We start from the raw sequence: 26128 nt of genomic DNA, 5'->3' as shown, positions 1-26128 counted from the left end.
GGATGCTTTAGTCCAGGTCTGGGAGGAGATCCCTCAGGAGACCATCCGCCACCTCATCAGGAGCATGCCCAGGCGTTGTAGGGAGGTCATACAGGCACGTGGAGGCCACACACACTACTGAGCCTCATTTTGACTTGTTTTAAGGACATTACATCAAAGTTGGATCAGCCTATAGTGTGGTTTTCCACTTTAATTTTGAGTGTGACTCCAAATCCAGACCTCCATGGGTTGAAAAATTGGATTTCCATTGATTATTTTGGTGTGATTTTGTTGTCAGCACATTCAACTATGTAAAGAAAAAGGTATTTAATAAGATTATTTAATTCATTCAGATGTAGGATGTGTTATTTTAGTGTTCCCTTTATTTTTTGGAGCAGTATATATATATATATATATTTTTTTTACCCATTTTTCTCCCCAATTGGTAGTCTTTTCCCATCGCTGCAACTGCCTTACAGACTCAGGAGAGGTGAAGGTCGAGAGCCGTGCATCCTCCGAAACACGACCCCGCCAAGCCGCACTGCTTCTTGACACAATGCTTGCTTAACCCAGAAGCCAACCACACCAATGTGTCGGAGGAAACACCTGGAGACCGTGTCAGCATGCATTGCGCCAGAGCTAGAGCGCAATGGGGCATGGACAACTCGGCCGGCCAAACCCTCCCGTAACCCGGACAATGCTGGGCCAATTGTGCACTGCCTCATGGGTCTCCTGGTCGTGGCCGGCTGCGACACAGCCTGGGATCGAACCAGGATCTGTAGTGATGCAGTGCCTTAGATCGCTAGCCACTTGGGAGGCCCAGCAGCATTCATTCGTTATCGGAGACTAAAGACTATGTGAAGTCAAGCTTGGTGGTTGTCGGTAAGCTATGTTGTTGAATCTTTTCTCCCTCACTTCTTAATTCCAGCCACTTGCATACAGTAGTTTATACAACGGGTGGGTCTAATCCTGAATGCTGATTGGTTAAAACAGCATTCCAGCCGGTGTCTATTCCACAAGTTACCACCGGCTAAATCTATAAAATGAAAATGTCTGCGCAATCCAAACCCTTCTGACTGCGCAATCCATTGTCTCATCAACCCAGCCAAGCAGTTTATAAACTTGATCTCCACTATAAAAAGCATCTAGACATTATCTCACATTTCTTTTAGACTAACATTTTGTTTTCAACAGCGGAGATTTGTATAAACCTTGCTGTCTGTCTCTCCGACATTTTGCAATATTGTTTCAATATTCAAATTTGATCTTCAGCTGTCCCATAGTAATGATCGTGACGAGACGGGCAGCGATTCTTAGCCAGTCGAAATCATGAATCAGCTGGCATAATTTTTATGGTTATATACAAATAAATGTAAATTGAAACGAGGTCAAACAAAACCAAGTGCAGCTAGTTTTCAGGTTTTCCAGCTTCAGTTTGAAGTGATTGTGTTACTGTGTTGTTGGCTAGCTCCTCTGAACAACAGTGGCCTGATGAGTGAGCACATTTTCTATGCCAGGGGAAATCGTGCCTCATTAGCTCATTGTTATGGATGTATCCAAATAAATGTATTTTGAAAACAGCTTAAACAAATGCAAATGCAGCTACTTTGCTGTTGTTCTGGCTGCACTTTTTGACGTGACCGTAAGTTAGCACTAATTGGCTAGCTAGCAAGCAAGGGATAAGAACGTTGCCAGCCAGTATGGCAGTGGAACATTTAGAACGAACGACTGGGTCGCGTCTCTGGCACCCGAACCGATAGAACAGCTTGGGTAGCAACCCTAGATTTGTGTCGGGATTATATCTTGTTGAAGGATGAAATGGTATGAATAAATTCATAAAAAATATGTTTTTAATGAATATATGTCAATCATTATATGAATATGTTGGTAACCTGTTGTTTAAAAGTGATAATGTCCTCGAAGCCGGTGTTTGGAGGATGTATTGGCATTTCGTCTCGGGCCTAACAACACCCCTGCCAATATATCCTCTGAACATTGGCTTCTCGGGCATTATCACTTAAATATGACCTGAACAGAGTTGCTAATGGATGAACAGAACAACATATAATATGTCAGCATAACTGACATATACCTACAATAGCTAAATTACTCTATTTTAATATATTCAATAAGACCATGTTGGACAGAAATGGATTAGCCCCTTCTCTCAAACCCCCTTCATCCCAGAGGAAATGCCCAATAGAACGGCTCTGAATGTCAGGGCCAGGAAGCCAGTCCCCAACAGGTCCCCCAGAGCCGTGAGGTACGGGATAGAGTAGTTGTCCGGGTCCAGCCCCCGCCGCCACATCCAGCGCACCATCAGGTCAGCCGTGTACAGCAGAATCACCACCTGTGAATAACAATAAACATATTACAGTGGCAAAAAAAGTATGTGAACACTTTGGAAATACCTGGATTATTGCATAAATTGGTCATCAAATTTGATCTGATCTTCATCTAGGTCACAACAATAGACAAACACGGTCTGCTTAAACTAATAACACACAACAATTATACGTTTCATGTCTTTATTGAACACACCATGCAAACATTCACAGTGTAGGGTGGAAAAATTATGTGAACCCTTGGATTTAATAACTAGTTGACCCTAGATTGGCAGCAATAACCTCAACCAAACGTTTTCCATAGTTGCGGATCAGACCTGCACAACGGACAGGAGGAATTTTGGACCATTCCTCTTGACAAAACTGTTTCAGTTCAGCAATATTCTTGTGATGTCTGGTGTGAACTGCTCTCTTGAGGTCATGCCACAGCATCTCAATTGGGTTGAGGTCAGGACTCTGACTGGGCCACTCCAGAAGGCATATTATCTTCTGTTGAAGCCATTCTGTTGTTGATTGACTTCTGTGTTTTGGGTCGTTGTCCTGTTGCATCACCCAACTTCTTGATGGACAGATAGCCTAACATTCTCCTGCAAAATGTCTTGATGAACTTGGGAATACATTTTTCCGTCGATGATAGCAAGCTGTCCAGGCCCTAAGGCAGCAAAGCAGCCCCAAACCATGATTCTCCCTCCACCATACTTTACAGTTGGGATGAGCTTTTGATATTGGTGTGCTGAGCATTTTTTTCTCCACGCATGTTGTTGTGTGTCCCTTCCAAACAACTCAGCTGTAGTTTCATCTGTCCACAGAATATTTGGCCAGTAGCGCTATGGAACATCCAGGTGCACTTTTGCAAACTTTAGACGTGCAGCAATGGTTTTCTTGGACAGCAGTGGCTTCTTCCGTGGTGTCCTCCCATGAACACCATTCTTGTTTAGTGTTTTACGTATCGTGTATCATAGACTCGTCAACAGAGATGTTAGCATGCTCCAGAGATTTCTGTAAGTCTTTGGCTGACTCTAGGATTCTTCTTAACCTCATTGAGCATTCTGCGCTGTGCTCTTGCCGTCATCTTTGCAGGACGGCCACTCCTAGGGAGAGTAGCAACAGTGCTGAACTTTCTCCATTTATAGACAATTTGTCTTATCGTGGACTGGTGAACATCACGGCTTTTAGAGATACTTTTGTAACCCTTTCCAGCTTTATGCAAGTCAACAATTCTTAATCTTAGGTCTTTTGAGATCTCTTTTGTTCGAGGCATGTTTCACATCAGGCAATGCTTCTTGTGAATTGCAAACTCAAATTTTGTGAGTGTTTTTTACAGGGCAAGGCAGCTCTAACCAACATCTCCAATTTCGTCTCATTGATTGAACTCCAGGTTAGCTGACTCCTGACTCCAATTATCTTTTGGAGAAGTCATTAACCTAGGGGTTCACATACTTTTTCCAACCTACACTGTGAATGTTTAAATGATGTATTCAATATAGACAAGAAAAATACAATAATTTGTGTGTTATTAGTTTAAGCACACTATGTTTGTCTATTGTTGTGATTTAGATGAAGATAAAATCTAATTTGATGACCAATTGATGCATAAATTCAGGAATTACAAAGGGTTCACATACAAAAACATATGTATTCTTCACACTACCAGCACCAACTTATTTTTGCTTGTGCAAGTATTCATCCCCCTTTTCAAAGGCCACCTCTTGTCGGACATCTACAGTTGAAGTCGGAAATGTAAATACACTTAGTTTGGAGTCATTAAAACTCGTTTTTTCAACCACTCCACAAATTTCTTGTTAACAAACTATAGTTTTGGCAAGTCGGTTAGGACATCTACTTTGTGCATGACAAGTAATTTTTCAAACAATTGTTTACAGACAGATTATTTCACTTATAATTCACTCTATCACAATTCCAGTGGGTCAGAAGTTTACATACACTAAGTTGACTGTGCCTTTAAACAGCTTGGAAAATTCCAGAAAATGATGTCATGGCTTTAGAAGCTTCTGATAGGCTAATTGATATCATTTGAGTCAATTGGAGGTGTACCTGTGGATGTATTTCACGGCCAACCTTCAAACTCAGTGCCTCTTTGCTTGATATCATGGGAAAATCAAAAGAAATCAGCCAAGACCACAGAAAAAGAATCGTAGACCTCCACAAGTCTGGTTCATCCTTGGGAGCAATTTCCAAATGACTGAAGGTACCACGTTCATCTGTACAAACAATAGTACACAAGTATAAACACCATGGGACCACGCAGTCATCATAACGCTCAGGAAGGAGACACGTTCTGTCTCCTAGAGATGAACGTACTTTGGTGCGAAAAGTGCAAATCAATCCCAGAACAACAGCAAAGGACCTTGTGAAGATGCTGGAGGAAACAGGTACAAAAGTATCTATATCCACAGTAAAACGAGTCCTATATCGAGATAACCTGAAAGGCCGCTCAGCAAGGAAGAAGCAACTGCTCCAAAACTGCCATAAAATAGCCAGACTACGGTTTGCAACTGAACATGGGGACAAAGATTGTACTTTTTGGAGAAATGTCCTCTGGTCTGATGACACAAAAATAGAACTGTTTGGCCATAATGACCATCGTTATGTTTGGAGGAAAAAGGGGGAGGCTTGCAAGCCGAAAAACACCATCCCAACCATGAAGCACTGGTGTGGCAGCATCATGTTGTGGGGGTGCTTTGCTGCAGGAGGTACTGGTGCACTTCACAAAATAGATGGCATCACGAGGTAGAACAATTATGTGGATATATTGAAGCAACATCTCAAGACATCAGTCAGGAAGTTAAAGCTTAGCTCCAAATGGGTCTTCCAAATAGACGATGACCCCAAGCATACTTCCAAAGTTGTAGCAAAATGGCTTAAGGACAACAAAGTCAAGGTATTGGAGTGGCTATCACAAAACCCTGACCTCAAGCCTATAGAAAATTTGTGGGCAGAACTGAAAAAGCATATGCAAGCAAGGAGGCCTACAAACCTGACTCAGTTACACCAGCTCTGTCAGGAGGAATGGGCCAAAATTCACCCAAATTATTGTGAAATGCTTGTGGAAGGCTACCCAAAACGTTTGACCCAAGTTAAACAATTTAAAGGCAATGCTACCAAATACTAATTGAGTGTATGTAAACTTCTGACCCACTGGGAATGTGATGAAAGAAATAAAAGCTGAAATAAATCATTCTCTCTACTATTATTCTGAAATTTCACATTCTTAAAATAAAGTGGTGATCCTAACTGACCTAAGACAGGGCATTTCTACTAGGATTAAATATCAGGAATTGTGAAAAACTGATTTTAAATGTATTTGGCTAAGATGTATGTGTCACGACTTCAGCCGAAGTCGGTGCCTCTCCTTGTTCGGGTGGCGCTCGGCGGTCGGCATCGCCGGTCTACTAGCCATCGCCGATCCTCTTTTAATTTTACATTAGTTTTGTCTTTGTTTCTACACACCTGTTTTTCATTCCCCTAATTATTGTTCATGTATTTAACCCTCTGTTTCCCCCATGGTGTTGTGCTGGATTGTTTTATGTCATGTTCGGTATTTTGGTGACTGGTAATTTCGACGGGTGTTGTTTCTTGCCTGTGCGTAAAAGTTGATGTTTGTGTGTTTCGTGTTTGGGCAAGTGTATTGTGTTACCTTGTACCATTAACTATTCTGAATAAAGTACGTTGCTCCCATTTCTCTGCTCTCCTGCGCCTGACTGCATACACCAGCTACACCCACCATTCTGAAAGAATCCCGTACCCTTGAATATGGAGTCAGCAGGAGCAGACAACCCCGTATTAGGGGTCGAGGAGCGCATCCAGCAGCATGCGGCCATGCTGCAACATCTCGGGTACGCCACCAAAGCTTCGCCACTGTGCCTTCTTTTCGAAGAAGCTCAGCCTAGCGGAGCGAAACTATGACGTGGGGGACCGGGAGTTGTTGGCTGTGGTCAATGCCTTGAAGGCGTGGAGACATTGGCTTGAGGGGGCTAAACACCCTTTTCTCATCTGGACTGACCACCGCAATATGGAGTACACCCGGGCGGCGAGGAGACTGAACCCTCGCCAGGCAAGGTGGGCCATGTTCTTTACCCATTTTGTTTTCACCCTGTCCCACAGATCAGGTTCCCAGAACATTAAGGCAGACGCACTGTCCCGGATGTATGACACGGAGGAGCGGTCCATGGATCACACTCCCATACTCCCGGCCTCTTGCCTGGTGGCACCAGTAGTGTGGGAGCTGGACCCGGACATCGAGCGGGCGTTACGTACAGAGCCCACTCCACTCCAGTGTCCAGCTGGGCGTCTGTACGTTCCGTCTGCTGTCCGCAACCGTTTGATCTATTGGGCCCACCCGTCACCCTCCTGGTCATCCGGGCATTGGTCGTACAGTGCGCTGTCTTAATGGGAAGTACTGGTGGCCCACCTTGGCTAAGGACGTGAGGATTTATGTTTCCTCCTGCTCAGTGTGCGCCTAGTGCAAGGCCCCTAGGCACCTGCCTAGAGGGAAGTTACAACCCTTACCCGTTCCACAACGGCCGTGGTCACACCTGTCGGTGGACTTCTTAACGGATCTTTCTCCCTCACAGGGTAACACCACGATCCTGGTCGTTGTGGAATGGTTTTCTAAGTCCTGCTGTCTCCTCCCTTTGCCCGGTCTCCCTACGGCCCTACAGACTGCGGAGGCTCTGTTCACACACGTCTTCCGGCACTACGGGGTGCCTGAGGACATAGTATCTGATCGAGGTCCCCAGTTCACGTCAAGGGTCTGGAGGGTGTTCATGGAACGTCTGGAGGTCTCGATCAGCCTTACCTCAGGTTTTCACCCCGAGAGTAACGGGCAGGTGGAGAGAGTGAACCAGGATGTGGGTAGGTTTCTGCGATCCTATTGCCAGGACCGGTCGGGGGAGTGGGCGACGTTCATACCCTGGGGAGAGATGGCCCAAAACTCGCTCTGCCACTCCTCCACTAACCTCTCCCCCTTCCAGTGCGTACTGGGGTACCAGCCGGTTCTGGCACCGTGGCATCAGAGCCAGATTGAGGCTCCTGCGGTGGACAACTGGTTTAGGCGCTCAGAGGAGACATGGGACGCCGCTCATGTGCACCTTCAACGTGCCGTGAAGCGTCAGAAGGCTGGCGTAGACCCCCACCGCAGTGAGGCAGACCCAGCTTCCGGCAGGGCAGGCGGAGGGGCAGGTTTCGGGTTGAGAGCCAGACCCGGTCCCCCGGTGCGGGTCATGCTCTCGACCCGAAACCTGCCCCTCCGCCTGCCCTGCCGGAAGCTGGGTCCGCGGTTTGTGGGGCCATTCAAAGTCCTGAGGAGAATAAACGAGGTGTGTTACAGGTTACAGCTTCCCCCAGATTACCGTATTAACCCCTCGTTTCATGTGTCTCTCCTCAGGCCGGTGGTAGCTGGTCCGCTCCAGGAATCTGAGGTGCGGGAGGTTCCTCCTCCCCCTCTGGACATCGAGGGGGCTCCGGCGTATGCAGTTCGGTCCATACTAGACTCGAGGCGTCGGGCGAAGGGCCTTCAGTACCTCGTGGAGTGTTAGGGGTACGGTCCGGAGGAGTGATGCTGGGTGCCGGTGGAGGACGTGTTGGACCCTTCGATGCTGCAGGAGTTCCACCGTCTCCATCCGGATCGCCCTGCACCTCGTCCTCCGGGTCATCCCCGAGGCCGGCCTCGGCGCGCTGCTGGAGCCACGTGTCAAGGGAGGGTACTGTCACGACTTCAGCCGAAGTCGGTGCCTCTCCTTGTTCGGGCAGCGCTCGGCGGTCGGCGTCGCCATCACCGATCCACTTTTCATTTTCCATTTGTTTTGTCTTTGTTTCTACACACCTGTTTTTCATTCCCCTAATTATTGTTCATGTATTTAACCCTCTGTTTCCCCCATGGTGTTGTGCGGGATTGTTTTATGTCATGTTCGGTATGTTGGTGACTGGTAATTTCGACGGGTGTTGTTTCTTGCCCATGCGTAAAAGTTGATGTTTTGTGTTTCGTGTTTGGGCAAGTGTATTGTGTTACCTTGTACCATTAATTATTCTGAATAAAGTACGTTGCTCCCATTTCTCTGCTCTCCTGCGCCTGACTGCATACACCAGCTACACCCACCATTCTGACAGTATGTAAACTTCCGACTTCAACTGTATTACCAAACAAGCGCTCCTCTGTTCCATTTTATACCACTGTTATGTTCATACTGGTTGGAACTGAATGATTAAGCTTTGGCTATGTGCATGGAGCAACGCTGAGAAGAAGAGCTGATACAGTAATTTGGCAACACTGGGCCTGACAACCCACTGTGTATGCTGGACTTTAGTCAAACCCAATCCTTGACTCTTTATTGAGCAGTAATCATTCCATTGCCTCTTGGTTTAGATCTTGTTTTTATACGGTCTAGGTTTAGATAGTTACTATTACACATATGTTCTTGTACAAGTCAGCACATTTATATCACATATGGTTTTTGTAAGGCACATCTGTCTGTTGCTCATTACAGTGTATAATTATATTTATAAGTCCCCTACTGATAAGCGGCTATCAAGTTAACACTAAAAAGTTGCAAATGACAACACTGGTCATTTCAACTGCACTGAAAAAGACCATTTGATGTGATAAATGCCAGGACTGAAACACTGTTTTGGTCTAAACAGACGTGTCAGTCTGTTGGTTGACCTGTTTCAGCAACATGTGGTTTGAATTGCAGCACTGGAGTTTGGGCAAGCAAGAGGGCTGAAAAACTGTAAATCTTTTTTTATGAAACATTTCTTCTAAGGCCATTGTTTATCTTGACGTGATAGTCATCCAAATGATTTTCTTAGTGTACGCCTATGATTCCCTCGACTCAAACCCTCCTTAATGTGTGAGATCCAAACAAAAAAGAGGTGTAGAGAAAATAAACATTCCTCCATGAAACTGACCTAACTTTTTCACAAAGTTCACAGGTTTATGGCAATAAAGGTGTCCTACTTTATTTTTGCAGTGTGTCACTATGGAATAATTAGGTTAAATAAAATGATATAGAATAAAATACTATAACTAACACAGGGGTGTGAAACTCATTTTGCCCCAGAGGCCGCACTGACAAAGCACCATTATCATTTCTATACAATTCCTATTTGGTTTCTATCATTGAAGTTTAGTTATAGACCCAAAAGCCTAAATAAATAATTGCACTTTAATTAATTATTATTATGTCCATATGTCAGCTTTTCTTGTGATATTTTATTATTTATAGATTTTTCAATGTACAGTATGTCAGCTGTTACAGTAGGAGTTGTATACAGTCTTAATGTCTGTGGTACATATATATTTGACCTCTGACCTGTAGCAGGGCTGCACACAGGTAAAGGCAGACGAAGGCAGACGTGAGGGCGCCATGGCCGCCCTTCAGTAAGTGGATGGTGTAGAGGAAGAGCAGGTGACCCGGAACCACCAAGAAGACCAGAACTCTCGCTGACTTGGAGTTGACTCCTGTGGATGTAAAGAGGAAACTTAGAGGACTTAAAAACGGTTTAGATTAAATGACAACACCCTAGGTCAATTAAAAATAATATAAAACTTAAAAAAGTTAACTATCTTTTTACTGTCTAGGTCGGATGAAGTGTGCAAGACAACTGCTATGGGTAAGTAAGATTGTGTGTGGATGTGTGCAGTAGTCGAATTGGGATTTTGTACTGTAAGTGAATACATTTTTCCCATAACTGGTTGCCTTTCAATTCCAAAATCAATTCAACAAAAATACTTTCACCTATCCTAAGGTGGTGGAGCACTGTTCCCTGCCCCCCGGTGCTTGTTTGTGCTACTTTTGAAGTTTGTTTTGACTGTTTAGGAGCTGAAGGTCGGGCAAGGGTGAGGGCAGTGTTGTGTCATGTTTTGTGTCCGTGTGGGTATTTAACAATCTGTATTTACAGTTGAAGTTGGAAGTTTACATACACCTTAGCCAAATACATTTAAACTCAGTTTTTCACAATTCCTGACATTTAATCCTAGTAAACATTACCGGTCTTAAGTCAGGTAGGATCACCACTTTTTTTTAAGAATGTGAAATGTCAGAATAATAGTAGAGAGTGATTTATTTCAGCTTTTATTTCTTTCATCACATTCCCAGTGGGTCAGAAGTTTACATACACTCAATTAGTATTTGGTAGCATTGCCTTTAAATTGTTTAACTTGAGTCAAATGTTTTGGTTAGCCTTCCACAAGCTTCTAACAATAATTTGGGTGAATTTTGGCCCATTCCTCCTGACAGATCTTGTGTAACTGAGGCAGGTTTGTAGGCCTCCTTGCTCACACACGCTTTTTCAGTTCTGCCCACACATTTTCTATAGGATTGAGGTCAGGGCTTTGCGATGGCCACTCCAATACCTTGACTTTGTTGTCCTTAAGCCATTTTGCCACAAATTTGGAAGTATGCTTGGGGTCATTGTCCATTTGGAAGACCCATTTGCGACCAAGCTTTAACTTCCTGACTGATGTCTTGAGATGTTGCTTCAATATATCCACATACTTTTCCTACCTCATGATGCCACCCCAGTGCTTCATTTTTTTTAACATTTTAATCATTTAGCAGACGCTGTTATCCAGAGCGACTTACAGTAGTGAATGCATACATTTCATTTCATGCATTTTCTTTTTTTTTCTTTTTTTTTAGGCTGAGTTTGAAGGTAGGCCTTGAAATACATCCACAGATACACCTCCAATTGACTCAAATGATGTCAATTAGCCTATCAGAAGCTTCTAAAGCCATGACATCATTTTCTGGAATTTGTCAAGCTGTTTAAAGGCACAGTCAACTTAGTGTATGTAAACTTTTGACCCACTGGAATTGTGATACAGTGAGTTATTGCAATGGGCACGTGTTGGTGGCAGGGAAGTCAGGCGCAGGAGAACGAACTTGGTATAAACGGAGTCGTTTAATAAGTGCTGACCAAACTCCAAAAACCAAAATATACAAAAATAACAAAGTGGGTACAAAACCCGTCGCACACCAACACATACTAGCACAATCACATACAATAAAACAATCTCCGACAAGGACATGAGTGGAAACAGAGGGTAAATACACAACATGTAATTGATGGGATTGGAACCAGGTGTGATGGAAGACAAGACAAAACCAATGGAAAATGAAAAATGGATCAGTGATGGCTAAAAGGTCGTTGACGTCGACTGCCGAACACCGCCCAAACAAGGAGAGGGACCGAGTTCAGTGGAAGTCGTGACAGTATCCCCCTTTGACGCACGGCTCCAGCCGAGCTTCAGCACCGACCTCGGGGACGACCCGGAGGGCGAGGCACAGGGCGATCCGGATGGAGACGGTGGAAATCTCGCAGCATTGAAGGATCCAACACGTCCTCCACCGGAAGACAGCATCTCTCCTCCGGACCATACCCCTCCCAGTCCACGAGGTACTGAAGGCCCCTCGCCCGATGTCTCGAATCCAGTATGGAACGAACGGAGTATGCCGGGGCCCCCTCGATGTCTAGAGGGGGCGCAGGAACCTCCCGTACCTCAGACTCCTGGAGCGGGCCAGCCACCACCGGCAAGAGAAGAGACACATGGAACGAGGGGTTAATGCAGTAATCGGGGGGAACCTGTAACCTGTAACATACCTCGTTCACTCTCCTAAGGACTTTAAATGGCCACACAAAGCGCGGACCCAGCTTCCGACAGGGCAGGCAGAGGGGCAGGTTTCGGGTCGAGAGCCAGACCCGGTCCCACGGTGCGAACACCGGGGCCTCACTGCGGTGATGGTCTGCGCCCACTTTCTGGCGCAGTACGGCGCGCTGAAGGTGGACATGGGCGGCCTCCCATGTTTCCTCCGTGCGCCGGAACCACTCATCCACTGCAGGAGCCTCGGTCTGACTCTGATGCCAAGGAGCCAGAACCGGCTGATACTCCAATACACACTGGAAGGGAGAAAGGTTAGTGGAGGAGTGGCAGAGCGAGTTCTGGGCCATCTCTGCCCAGGGCACGAACGCTGCCCACTCCCCCGGCCGGTCCTGGCAATATGACCTCAGAAACCTACCTACATCCTGATTAACTCTCTCCACCTGCCCATTACTCTCGGGGTGAAAACCTGAGGTAAGGCTGATCGAGACCCCTAGACGTTCCATGAACGCCTTCCAGACCCTCGACGTGAACTGGGGACCCCGATCAGACACTATATCCTCAGGCACCCCGTAGTGCCGGAATACATGTAAATAGAGCCTCCACAGTCTGTAGGGCTGTAGGGAGACCGGGCAACGGGAGGAGACAAAAGGACTTAGAAAAACGATCCACAACGACCAGGATTGTGGTGTTACTCTGTGAAGGAGGAAGATCAGTCAGGAAATCCACCGACAGGTGCGACCATGGCCGTTGTGGAACGGGTAAGGGTTGTAACGTCCCTCTGGGCAGGTGTCTAGGAGCAGTGCACTGGGCACACACTGAGCAGGAGGAAACATAAACCCTCACGTCCTTAGCTAAAGTGGGACACCAGTACTTCCCACCAAGACAGTGCACCGTCTGACCGGTACCAGGATGACCAGAGGAGGGTGACGTATGGGCCCAATAGATCAGCTGGTCGCGGACAGTAGACGGAAAGTACAGACGCCCAGCCGGACACTGAAGGGGAGCAGGCTCTGTACGCAACGCCTGCTCAATGTCCTCGTCCAGCTCCCACACTACCGGTGCCACCAGGCAAGAGGCCAGGAGTATGGGAGTGGGATCCATGGGCTGCTCCTCTGTGTCATACAGCCGGGACAATGCGTCTGCCTTAACGTTCTGAGAGCCTGGTCGGTAGGAAAGGGTAAACACAAAACGGGTGAAAAACATGGCCCACCTTGCCTGGTGAGGGTTCAGTCTCCTCGCCGCCCGGATGTACTCCAGATTGCGGTGGTCAAGCCAATATCTCCCCGCCTTCAAGGCCTTGACGACAGCCAACAGCTCCCGGTCCCCAACATCTTAGTTTCGCTCCGACGGGCTGAGCTTCTTCGAGAAGAAGGCACAGGAGCGGAGCTTAGGTGGCGTAACCGAGCGCTGAGAGAGCACGGCTCCTATCCCAGCCTCGGACGCGTCCACCTCCACTATGAACACCAAAGAGGGATCCGGATGGGCCAACATGGGAGCCGGGGTTAACAGAGCCCTCAGGTGACTAAAAGCCCTGTCTGCCTCAGCTGACCACTGCAAGCGTACCGGGCGCCCCTTCAGCAGTGAGGTAATGGGAGCCGCCACCTGACCAAAACCCCGGGTAAACCTCCGGTAGTAGTTGGCAAATCCTAAGAGACTGCTGCACCTCCTTTACCGTGATGGGAGTCGGCCAATTACGCACGGCTGCAATGCGGTCACTCTCCATCTCCACCCCTGAAGTGGAAATGCGATACCCTAGAAAGCAGACAGACTGTTGGAAGAACAGGCATTTCTCAGCCTTAATGTACAGGTCATGCTCCAACAGGCGACCAAGCACTCTGTGAACCAGGGACACATACTCAGCGCGTGTAGCGGAGTATATCAAAATGTCATCAATATACACCACTACACCCTGCCCGTGCAGGTCCCTGAAAACCTCGTCTACAAAGGCTTGGAAGACTGATGGCGCATTCATCAACCCGTACGGCATGACGAGGTACTCATAGTGCCCAGAGGTGGTACTGAAAGCCGTCTTCCACTCGTCTCCCTCTCGGATACGCACCAGGTTGTAAGCGCTCCTGAGATCTAGTTTTTTGAAGAAACGCGCCCCGTGCATTGACTCTATCGCTGTGGCTATGAGCGGTAGCGGGTAGCTATACCTCACAGTGATCTGATTCAGACCCCGATAGTCAATACACGGGCGTAGACCTCCCTCCTTCTTCTTCACAAAAAAGAAACTCGAGGAAGCGGGTGAAGTGGAGGACCAAATGTACCCTTGACGCAGGGATTCGGAGACATATGTTTCCATAGCCTCCGTCTCCGCCTGTGAGAGGGGATACATGTGACTCCTGGGGAAGTGAGGCGTCTACCAGGAGATCTATCGCACAATCGCCCCGTCAATGAGGTGGTAATTGAGTCGCCTTCTTTTTGGAGAAGGTGAGAGCCAAATCGACATATTCAGGGGGAATGCGCACGGTGGAGACCTGGTCTGGACTTTCCACCATAGTAGCACCAACAGAAACCCCTAAACACCTACCTGAGCACTCTCGCGACCACCCTGTGAGAGCCCTCTGTGGCCAAGAAACAGTGGGGTTATGACAAGCTAACCAGGGTAGGCCCAGCACCATGGGAAACGCTGGGGAGTCAATAAGGAAGAGACTAATTCTCTCCATATTACCCCCCTGCGTCACCATGCCGCACCATGGCGCGGTGACCTCCCTAATTAACCCTGACCCTAATGGTCGACTATCTAAGGCGTGAACGGGGAAGGGCACATCCACGGGAACAATAGGGATCCCTAAACGATAGACTAAAGCACTATCAATTGCCAGCCGCGCCTGAATCGACGAGGGCCTTATGCTGGGAATGCGGGGAAAATTCAGGGAACGTAACAGACACAAACATATGTACAACAGAGGCCCTGCCTGCTGCCTCGATTCCCAGAGGAACCAACCCCGCACCGACCGGCAGTGTGACCTCTGCGGCCACCGATGGTGCACGAGCGGGGACCCCCTCCGGTCTCCCTGCGCACCGCCCCTCCCAGCTCCATGGGTATTGGAGAGGGGGTGCGGGAGGATGGAACCACCAGACCCTGATCTGAACGTCCGCGAGCAGCCAGCAGGTAGTCCACCCGGGTGGACAGGTCCACCAGCTGGTCAAATGTGAGGGTGGTGTCTCTGCAGGCCAGCTCCTGAAAGACGTCCTCGCGCAGACTGCAACGATAATGGTCGATCAGGGCCCTGTTGTTCCATCCCGCGCCGGCAGCCAGGGTCCTAAATTCCAGGGCGAACTGCTGGGCGCTCCTCATCTCCTGCCTCAGATGGTAGAGGCGCTCACCCGCCGCTCTACCCTCGGGCGGATGGTCAAAGACTGCCTGGAAACGGCGGGTGAACTCCTCAAACTGGTCCAATGCCGCATCTCCCTCTCTCCACACGGCGTTGGCCCACTCCAGGGCTCTCCCGGTGAGGCACAAGACGAGGGCGGACACCCTCTCACGGTCCGATGGAGCCGGGTGGACGGTGGCCAGATAAAGGTTTAATTGTAACAAGAACCCCTGGCAGTTCGCAGCCATCATGTTGTACTCCTGGGGCAAGGAGAGACGGATCCCACTGGGTTCAGGCGGGAAAGGGGAACTCAAGAGAGACCCCGGTTGTGCGGGTGGAGGCGCTGGAAGAACTCCCTGTCTCTCCCAGCTGTCCGTTGTCTGGACAACGCGATCCATGGCGACGCCAAGATGGTGAAGCATAACTGCATGCTACTGGATGCGCTCCTCCACCTTAATTGCCGGGGTACCTTCTCCTGCTGACTCCATAGTTGTGGTCGGAGATTCTGTAATGGGTGCGTGTTGGTGACAGGGAAGTCAGGCGCAGGAGAACGAACTTGGTATAAACGGAGTCGTTTAATAAGTGCTGACCAAACTCCAAAAACCAAAATATACAAAAATAACAAAGTGGGTACAAAACCCTTCGCACACCAACACATACTAGCACAATCACATACAATAAAACAATCTCCGACAAGGACATGAGGGGAAACAGAGGGTAAATACACAACATGTAATTGATGGGATTGGAACCAGGTGTGAAGGAAGACAAGACAAAACCAATGGAACATGAAAAATGGATCAGTGATGGCTGGAAGGTCGGTGACGTTGACCACCGAACACCGCCCGAACAAGGAGAGGGACCGACTTCGGCGGAAGTCGTGACAGTTATGAGTGAAGTGATCTGTCTGTAAACAGCTGTTGGAAAAATTACTTGTGTCATGCACAAAGTAGATGTCCTAACCGACTTGCCAAAACTATAGTTTGTTAACAAGACATTTGTGGAGTGGTTGAAAAACGAGTTTTAATGACTCCAACCTAAGTGTATGTAAACTTCCAACTTCAACTGTATGTGTGTGTTTGAAGTTGAAGTGTGTTTTGACTGCTGACCTGAGGAGCAGAAGGTCAGACAGGGGCCAGGCCAGTGTTGTGCCATCTTGGAAGGCAGGGTCCCAGGCATGCTCCAGTAGTGGAGGTAGGTGGAGATGCGGCTGGCCTGGATGGCCACCAAGTTACCTCCCACACCTGGGTGAAGGGATGGAACAGAACAATCATTGGAAATAGAGGTTGGTGTTTATTTGTGGGATCATTTGTCGAAATTGTCTGTTACATATTTATGCTTGAGCTCTGGGTTTAATAAGTTATAGGTATTTTCAAGGTTATGAAGCATCTTTAAGGTAATTGTAGGTAGTTTTGGTTTTCTGCAACTTTTTATAGTTCATCAAATAGGGCTTATTCGGCTGTAACTGTAATGGCATATCTTTAAAGTGAGTTCGTGCAAAAAGAGAGCATGATCTTGTATGCATGAGATTATACTGCTTCTCTTCAAATCAGAGAAGTATTAAAAGCGTGGTAGCAAGCACAACGCTACAGGTGTTGTTGAAGACTGATGTTCCTCTACTTAATCCTTTGTATCATCCAGTCATGAGAAACTCAATATCGTCCTTATAATCCTAACAACATCCTCACTCAGAAACATGTGATGGGATGATGAATGCATATCTTATTGCCTTGAGCGCATCTCTCTGAGAGGAATAAAAACATGTCTAATAGCCTTGAGCGTGTCTTGCTGTAGTTCCCTGCAATAGCTCTTGAAATGACATTCTCAACAGCCGTGCTTCCACAGCCTACAGCTAAGTTTTGCATATTAAATATTAAATGACTACCGCCCTGTAGCACTCACTTCCGTCATCATGAAGTGCTTTGAGAGACTAGTCAAGGACCATATCACCTCCACCCTACCTGACACCCTAGACCCACTCCAATTTGCTTACCGACCCAATAGGTCCACAGACGACGCAATCGCCATCACACTGCACACTGCCCTAACCTATCTGGACAAGAGGAATACCTATGTAAGAATGCTGTTCATCAATTACAGCTCAGAATTTAACACCATAATACCCTCCAAACTCGTCATTAAGCTCGAGACCCTGGGTCTCGACCCCGCCCTGTGCAACTGGGTCCTGGACTTCCTGACGGGCCGCCCCCAGGTGGTGAGGGTAGGTAACAACATCTTCACCCCTGATCCTCAACACTGGGTCCCCACAAGTGTGCGTTCTCAGCCCTCTCCTGTACTCCCTGTTCACCCACGACTGCGTGGCCATGCACGCATCCAACTCAATCATCAAGTTTGCAGACAACACTACAGTGGTAGGCTTGATTACCAACAACGACGAGACGGCCTACAGGGAGGAGGTGAGGGCCCTCGGAGTGTGGTGTCAGGAAAATAACCTTGCACTCAATGTCAACAAAACAAAAGAGATGATCGTGGACTTCAGGAAACAGCAGAGGGAGCAGCCCCCTATCTACATTGACGGGACAGTAGTGGAGAGGGTGGAGAGTTTTAAGTTCCTCAGTGTACACATCACGGACAAACTGAAATGGTCCACCCACACACACAGCGTGGTGAAGAAGGCGCAGCAGCGCCTCTTCAACCTCAGGAGGCTGAACAAATTCGGCTTGTCATCAAAAACACTCACAAACTTTTACAGATGCACAATCGAGAGCATCCTGTCGGGCTGTATCACCGCCTGCTACGGCAGCTGCTCCGCCCATAACCGGAAGGCTCTCCAGAGGGTAGTGAGGTCTGGACAACGCATCACCGGGTGCAAACTACCTAACCTCCAGGACATCTACACCACCCGATGTCACAGGAAGGCCAAAAAGATCATCAAGGACAGCAACCACCCGAGCCACTGCCTGTTCACCCCGCTAACATCCAGAAGGCGAGGTCAGTACAGGTGCATCAAAGCTGGAACCGAGAGACTGAAAAACAGCTTCTATCTCAAGGCCATCAGACTGTTAAACAGCCATCACTAACATTGAGTCGCTGCTGCCAACATACTGACTCAACTCAAGCCACTTTAATAATGGGAAAATGTATGTAATCAATTTATCACTTGCCACTTTATATTATTTATATTAGATAATGTTTACATAACCTACATTATTCATCTCATATGTATATAGTGTACGCTATACCATCTACTGCATCTTGCCATCTTGATGTATTAGATGTATCACTAGCCACTTTAAACAATGCCACTTTATATAATGTTTTCATAACCTACATTACTCATCTCATATGTATATACTGTACTCTATGCCATCCTGATGTAATGAATCACTAGCCACCTTAAACAATGCCGCTTTATATGTTTTCATACCCTACAATACTCATCTCATATGTATATACTGTACTCCATACCATCTATTACATCTTGCCTACGCCGTTCGGCCATCACCACCCATTTATATATTTTAATGTACATATTCGTATTCATTCCTTTACACTTGTGTGTACAAGGTAGTTGTTGTGGAATTGGTAGATTACTTGTTAGATATTACTGCATGGTCAGAACTTGAAGCACAAGCATTTCGCTACACTTGCATTAACACCTGCTAACCATGTGTATGTGACAAATAAATTTGATTTGATTTTGATTTATAATTGGATGGGGTTGAGAGGAACAGAGAGAGGTGGAGAGGCAGAGAGGTGGAGAGGGAGAGAGTGATTTGGAGAGGCAGGAGAAAGAGAGGAAGAGAGAGATTGTGAGGGAGGCAGAGGGTGAGAGAGACATAAACAGGGATGGAGGGAGAAAGAGAGTGAAAGAAACACTGAATGGCAATGCAAATGTACTTCCTGTCTTGAAATGCAGATAAAAGCGAAAACCTTTGGTATCGCTAGCTGAGGCTGGAAAATATGCAGTATAGAGGAAATCCGAAGCAGAGAGTGCATAGTTGTCATTCTAAACAGGCTGAGGTTTATGTAAACCCTATTGTTATTCCTCTCCAGCGATGGTGGCTAGCCATGGGTAACAAACATCGCCATACTAAGAGTCTTATTTACAGAAGATGTGGGAACTTCAATACATTCCTCCTTCTCCTCTGATGTTCTGACTAGGCTGCTGAGTGGTTTAAATTAGTGTCCTATTATTCCGTATAAGTAATGAACATCTCGGGAGGCCTCGTAGTCATGGCTTTCAAGACTCATAATGCATTTATAAGTGATATTCTTCACAATTAATGGGTATATATCACTAAAAAATGGCTGTAAATATCACAGACTAGGCCTTTAGTGACATGGCACTCTGCAACTTGTGTGGAACCAACTTATGACTAATGAAATAAATGTGGATGCCATTTAGATGCTTTGCATCAAGCCGTTGTGCTTTTGTAAACAATCACACAAATTATAGTAATTTACTGTCATACTTCAAAGACTGTTTAAATAGGACAAGATCCCACGCCCGTCTATTTTGTCATACGTCATATATCTCTCCACCAAGAAAACCAGATGTTGTCTTTGAGGGAAAAGAGTACCAGATTTTACATTTAAGCTTACATAATATGTTACAGTAGTGGACAGGCTAAGGATAACAGACATAAGTAAAGTAATGCTCTGCTTATAACCATTTGAGACCAATTAAGCTATGGCTTCTCGACTCGAACCCATTTCCCAACATGAGCACAAATGAGATTTAATGGTGGTTTTATAAGAGACATATTTAGTAATGGTAAGCAGCATTGCAAAAAGGTTAAACCTGTTTCTGGTTTTCCCCATACCCCACTGGGCACAGACGTAAGTTCAACTTCTAGTTTTGATTTACATTTGGTTGAGTTGTCAACAAACATGAATTCATCGTGAAATCAACAACAATGTCACCATATCATTGGATTTAGGTTAAAAGTTGGGTGAAAAAAAAATACTAAATGCCCTTATGTTGATGACTTTTTGCAAATCCAATCAGTTTTCCATGTTGATTCAATGTCATCACATTGATTTTCTTGGTTGAAATAATGTGGAAACGACGTTGATTCGACCAGTACTTTCCCAGTAGGACAGCTGTTTCTCGGGTGGTTTCTTGAGGATATTTGTTAGTTAGGAGGAAGTAAGAACTATTCAACATTGAATTACACACAGGTCCCACCCTTTCATTTGTTTGAGGAGTAAGGTTCGGTCCACTCACCGTTGATTACTGGGGTGAACACCGCCATGCCCTCAAAGTTCGGGTCACTCATGGTCTTGTCCAGTATAAGGCCTCCGATACTGTGGTTTAAAAGGACACAATGGGACACAAACGTCACTTAACATGTCCAAAGCTGAAAGGTGTCATAATAAAGTTTTTTTTAAATGATCTGCACTGATCTGAAAGGAGAGGATAGATGAAAGCGATATGGTGCATGGAAGCTTACTGAGAAGTATATTTTACTTGTCCAGTTATATCAAATCAGTTTAGATAAAGGTGATGAAAGAGAAAGCGATTAAGTCCTTCAAGCTACACTTTAAGTGTGTATACTGCACGGTTGTCTCCTTGAAGGCTAGTTGGAAACTCCTGAGTCTTTTGTAGATCATGAATAGAACATTGATTGAATATTGCTAGAATGTTGATTGAATTACAATAGATTGTTGAAAGCCCCAGGCCTTTACCTGCTGATGGACATGGCCACGATGACGGGCTGCCACCCAGACCTCAGGACCTCTCTAATTGGAGGAGAGCGCCGGGCAATGACCACCCACAGCGGGATGAGAACCAGGAAGAAGCCACACACCAGCACAGGCAGGTACCACATCTCTGGAAGACAGGACAGGTAGCGAGTGTGTGTGAGAAAGTGAGCACATTCCACATACACATTTTTTACACAGGTATAAAATAAGTGTTACAACTGCAAGACATACTGTATATCAACATGATAAAGCCATCCCATATTCAGTGCAGACCTCCATAGAAAATGTGTATCTGGAACACACCGGGCAGTGTTAGACATTTATCAAGCAGACCTGCAATAACCAGCAAACGTAATGTTATGACTATAACTACTGTTCCCTGAAGCAGGGAAACGAGGTACAACACAACTATGGGGAGTCGCACTTATGCCTGACAAGGGTAATGAAATCCGCGCCTGGCTGGAAGCCCAGCCTTCCACAGGTGATAAGCCGAGGCTCGGATTCATTCCTTTAATTCATTTCCCCATAGTTGGGCTGTACCTCGTTTCCCTCCTTCAGGAAACAGTAGTTATAGTCATAACTTTACATTCCTTTTCAGTCGGTACTCTTGGTACAACACAACTATGGGGAAAGGAAATCCCGCCCCAAGCCGGCCCCAATGGATACCAAATGAAATGACCCATGGCATTTCGGTCCGCTAATACAAGGACTATTAAAGGCCCAGGGCACTACTTTTGTGCAAAACATACTGTGCAAAAATTCTTATTATTTCTTTCTTTTTGATTTTCCAGGGAGTGCTGCAGCACCCTCAGCACCCCTACTTCCGGTGACTATGCCTCATAGGGACTAGTGAGCTACAGGCAGGAATCAGCAATGAATCCCAGAAATGAGCCACCTATGGGGAGGGGTGCCCCCTTGTGGACAGAGAGCAAACCTATTACTCTCACCCTGGGTACCTGCCGCCCCTAGGCAGGTATCCTAGGGGCGGCAGGTAGCCTAGTGGTTAGAGCGTTGGGCCAGTAACTGAAAGGATGCCAGATCAAATCCCGAGATGACAAGATAAAAATCTGTCATTCTGCCCCTGAACAAACACACTGTTCCTAGGCTGACATTGTGAATAAGAATTTGTTCTTAAATGACTTGCCTATTTAAAGAAAGATAAACTAAATAAATACGTTCCTTGAGGCTGTATAGCCTGCATAGAGGGCTCTGGCAATGGCTGATGTAGTACCCTGTTTTGGCCGTAACCAAATGTGGAGGTACTGTTGTCACAGTAATGATTTTGTGGAGGTGCGCACTGGTCCCTCAGACCCGTGCTAAGGCCCCCTGCTCCATGTGTTACCCAAGCCAAGTGCTTGGGGGCTTCTTCCTTATTGAAGGTGCACTCAAGCCCCGCTTCCTCCACTCCCTCCCACTCCAGGAATTGGAAATAGGAATGAGTTGCCATAATCCTGGGGGAAAGCTAGGAAGTTTCATTCACCAGAAGTTATGCATGCTAGCTGACTTTAGCCAGGAGACATTTTAGTCTAAGCTAGGCAAGATAGCCTCTTTGACTGCAACACGGTCTGTTTAGAATAACCAAGCGACTTAACGCTACATATATACAAGAGAGCTACCCTAGCAACTCCACGTGGGGTGGCAGCAATAGCTTGGCGAGTTAGCTAACCTGGCTAGCACGCTATGCAGCACTTGTTTAGCTAGGCTGTTCTTGAAAGTCTGCATAGGACTGGATCACAGAGGTAGGACCGGACCCATCATTGTCAAGTCTGGGAAGAGAGACAAGCGGTGCTTGACCGAGGCAGATATAGGCGGCAAGGAGTACCCACCGAACCTTGCCACCCTCTCTCTTCGAGTAGCCTCCCGTAACCAGCGACAGCTACCGCATACACCACGCCCAGGCAAACAAGACATTTGCTCCAACCAGACCCAATCCATCTCTGCGTTCCGCAACTCAGACTCAGCCGAGATACGAGCACCAGGGAGAGGAAGTCACTATCAGAAACACCAAGCCCCCTCAAGAATGCTAAACAATTGTCAAGAGAACCTGCGCCCTGGACTAAGGGAACAGTACCAGCCGCGGGCAAGCCACTGTTACTGACACCATCCCCTAGTCCCGCACACAAACTGATTCAAGCGAGGGCAGCCAAAGCATGCGTTGAGACATACAAGACAACAAACGTGAGTATCTTTATATTAATTTGGGCATAGTTGTGAACCCAAACCTGGCTTGTTAGCCTTCGTCTTTTCGGTCGCGTTAGCCATTTTACTCTTTGCTACAGTCAGGCCAAGCAATCCGAAGAAAAACTCATTGGTTTGTGGTTAGGAAACGAGGAGAACAAATACAAAGACTCCGGCCCACAAAGCCCAGGGGGTGAGCACGCACTACCACAAAGTATTCCAAAAGTGTTTGTTTTTAGTAGTGTGAATCGTTGCTGCTCACATCGAAGTGAAGAGCAGAAGAATTAAAGGAATGAATCCGAGCCTTGGGCTTGTCACCTGTGGAAGGCGGGGCTTCCAGCGAGACGCAGATTTCATTTGCCTTGTCAGGCGTAAGATTTTTTATTCACTGCAAAGGTCAACAAGATTTGCCTGGAAAGGAAATTAAATGTAAAATGAAATAACGATGAAGTAATGTAAAATACCTACTTTGTGATCATAGTCTATTCCAGCTGGAAACAATGAGAGATCAGTTTTAAATCAACTCTTTTCTACCAAGCACTTTCCTAGAAAATCTGAAAGAACTGGGCTTCTGTCTGATTCTTTACACTTCTCCTCAAAGTGTGCAGTCACTAATTCACCTTCATGGACTGGTGTAAAACATATTGTGGAAACTCCATCTAGTCTAGCCCATGCCCGTGGGAATGTGTTATGAGGTGGGGTGCTGTTGACGGAGGTGCAGTCGACATGGGGGGGGGTTGCTGAGGAGTATTTTTCTCCGCTCTGCTGACAAGTATTTTTCTCATTTCATACAGGAGTAATAAAAGTAATAAAAGTACTAATTTAGTAGGGACATTTAAAAACAAAAAATGAATTAATCAGGGGATGCTGCAGCACCCTCAGCACTCCTACTTCCCATGGCTATGGTCTAGTCCATGCATACATTCATCCAATTCTTTTAAATCCATGAGGGGGGGAACAAGTGCCCATTTTGGGGAGAAGTGTAGGGAATCGGAACCTAGGCATATGAAAATAGCTCTACCCAGAGCCATATATTTAATATAATATTGGCTCTGGCTCTACCTATGCTTAGCTTAATATTGCATCCAGTCCTGGAAATCATCAAGATGGGTCTAGTCAGTGGTAGGTGTGAAGGTTCAGATAAAATGTGAGATTCAAACATCCTTTTGTACTTTAACAGTTTTTTTCCCAACAGGACAGTATGAAGTGAGGGGGACAGACAATGAAGGAGGAATGACAGGTAGGAAGGGCACAGACAGCGGCCGAGCCGAGGCTGGAACCCCGTTGGTGGGGGGAGCATAGGTGGTCCGGCTGTTGAGAGAGTTACAGCTCGACCAGATTCCGGCACATTCCAGTTATTCTATGGCGATTGATCTGACCTTTGAACCTGAAGAGGAAGCTGCTGACCCCGGCCAGCAGAGAGAGGGTGATGAGGTCCCCCAGGCTGGCGGCGATGGGTGTGGCCACATTGTCAGGGTTGATGCCCACCTTCCTGGAGCCAATGATCACTCCCACCATCACTAGTCCTACCGACACAGAGAGTGGACACACATACTATGGCCTACTGTCAATCTAAAATAGAATCATCAATATCAAAGTGCATATCTAGATTAATTTATTTATTCAAACACTTCAGCAGGACAACTCTTAAGGTTTGTAGGGTTCCTGACTGTCATCTATTGCCAAAAGATAGAAAAGATCACTCTCAATATCCGGTTTACCTAGTAAATATACAGCTGCTAAACATCGGAACAATCGAAGTGACGACATGGTGTAGCAATCTTCAGTAATGAGCCCTGTTACAATTCTCACAAAGTGGCTTAACCATGGGTGGTATATAGGATTACTCTGGCGCAATGGGTAATTTGCTTGCCTTTCACGCTAGCAACCTGGGTTCACTTTTCCGTTCGCTACAATTCTACCTAGAATTACTGGTGTTAGTCAGAGCTTGTATATCAGCTAGTGGCAAGTATACTGTTGTGCTTTTGTCACGTTGACCTACCCAAGGACAGGGCAGCTACAAAGGCTGTGGTGACACTACTGCCACATAGGACAGCAGCCTGTAGAAAGTCTACATGACCCCTGGTCAACGCACCCAACCCCACTGCGGCTACCGCAGCCAGGAAACCCACCACTGTTGCCTGGACCTATGGAGGAAGAGAGAGGGGGAATAAGAAACTGGCAGTGAGAGAAGGGGAGGGAGAGAGAGAGAGAGAGAGAGAGAGAGGGAGAGAGAGAGAGAGAGAGAGACAGAGAGTGAGAGAGAGGGAGAGGCAGGGAGAGGGAAAGGGAGAGAGAGGGAACAGGTGAGTCAGCAAGGGAAGGGTATGGGAGGCAGGAAAGGAAGGAGGGAGATCGAGGGGGAAAGGTTAGAGTAAGGGAGGGAAGAGGAGAGAGAGAGCGAGAGAGAGAGAGAGAGAGAGAGAGAATGAAGCATGGTACTGAGACGTGTCATTGCCTTGAAACAATGGCACCCTCTTGTGCCCTCTGTTGGAGTCACAGATAAACTTGCTCCATAATATCTTGTGTGGTTGACTGTACACGCTAGCGAAAGTGACAGCACTGGTTTGATAAAATGCCATTGGCTGTGTTTGCTGGACGGAGACGTCAGTGTCACCTGAATAAGAGCCAAGTTGCTACACACCATCCTCCACTGCTGCTTCGGGTCATCCATCTGCCCAGTGTTAGCCTGATAGGTAGGAGGGAGGGGGAGTTAGAGAGGAAAAGGGGTGAGATATAACATTTCAATTAAATTAAATACAATTGTATTGGTCACATATGCGTATTTAGCAGATGTTATTGTGGGTGTAGCGAAATGCTTGTGTTCCTAGCTCCAACAGTGCAGTAGTATCTAAAAACGATTCACAACAATACACACATCTAAAACTAAAAGAATGGAATTAAGAAATATATAAATATTCGATTGAGCAATGTCGGAGTGGCATACAGTAGATTACAGTAGAATAGAATACAGTATATATGAGAGGAGTAAAGCAGTATGTAAACATTATTTA

The 26128-nt window shown here is 46.6% G+C and overlaps 1 protein-coding gene across 1 annotated transcript in view; it reads right to left on the bottom strand.

Moving 5' to 3' along the window:
* Nucleotides 1-1670: 1670 nt before the first annotated feature.
* Nucleotides 1671-26128, bottom strand: part of LOC106565241 (solute carrier family 41 member 1) — a 38409-nt gene continuing 13951 nt past the window's right edge. Inside the window, exons 3-10 of the mRNA XM_014132136.2 lie at nucleotides 25732-25803; nucleotides 25117-25261; nucleotides 24494-24640; nucleotides 20919-21063; nucleotides 20458-20537; nucleotides 16376-16510; nucleotides 9656-9804; nucleotides 1671-2329 (exon numbers count right to left, since the gene is read on the bottom strand). Of these exons, the coding sequence (XP_013987611.1) occupies nucleotides 2147-2329; nucleotides 9656-9804; nucleotides 16376-16510; nucleotides 20458-20537; nucleotides 20919-21063; nucleotides 24494-24640; nucleotides 25117-25261; nucleotides 25732-25803 (1056 nt within the window). The 3' untranslated portion in view covers nucleotides 1671-2146. The remainder of the gene's footprint in view (nucleotides 2330-9655; nucleotides 9805-16375; nucleotides 16511-20457; nucleotides 20538-20918; nucleotides 21064-24493; nucleotides 24641-25116; nucleotides 25262-25731; nucleotides 25804-26128) is intronic.

Source organism: Salmo salar, chromosome ssa12, assembly GCF_905237065.1.
Source record: "Salmo salar chromosome ssa12, Ssal_v3.1, whole genome shotgun sequence".
Classification (NCBI taxonomy): domain Eukaryota; kingdom Metazoa; phylum Chordata; class Actinopteri; order Salmoniformes; family Salmonidae; genus Salmo; species Salmo salar.
Note: the sequence above shows the minus strand (reverse complement) of the source record. Positions and strands in the feature narration are given on the sequence as shown.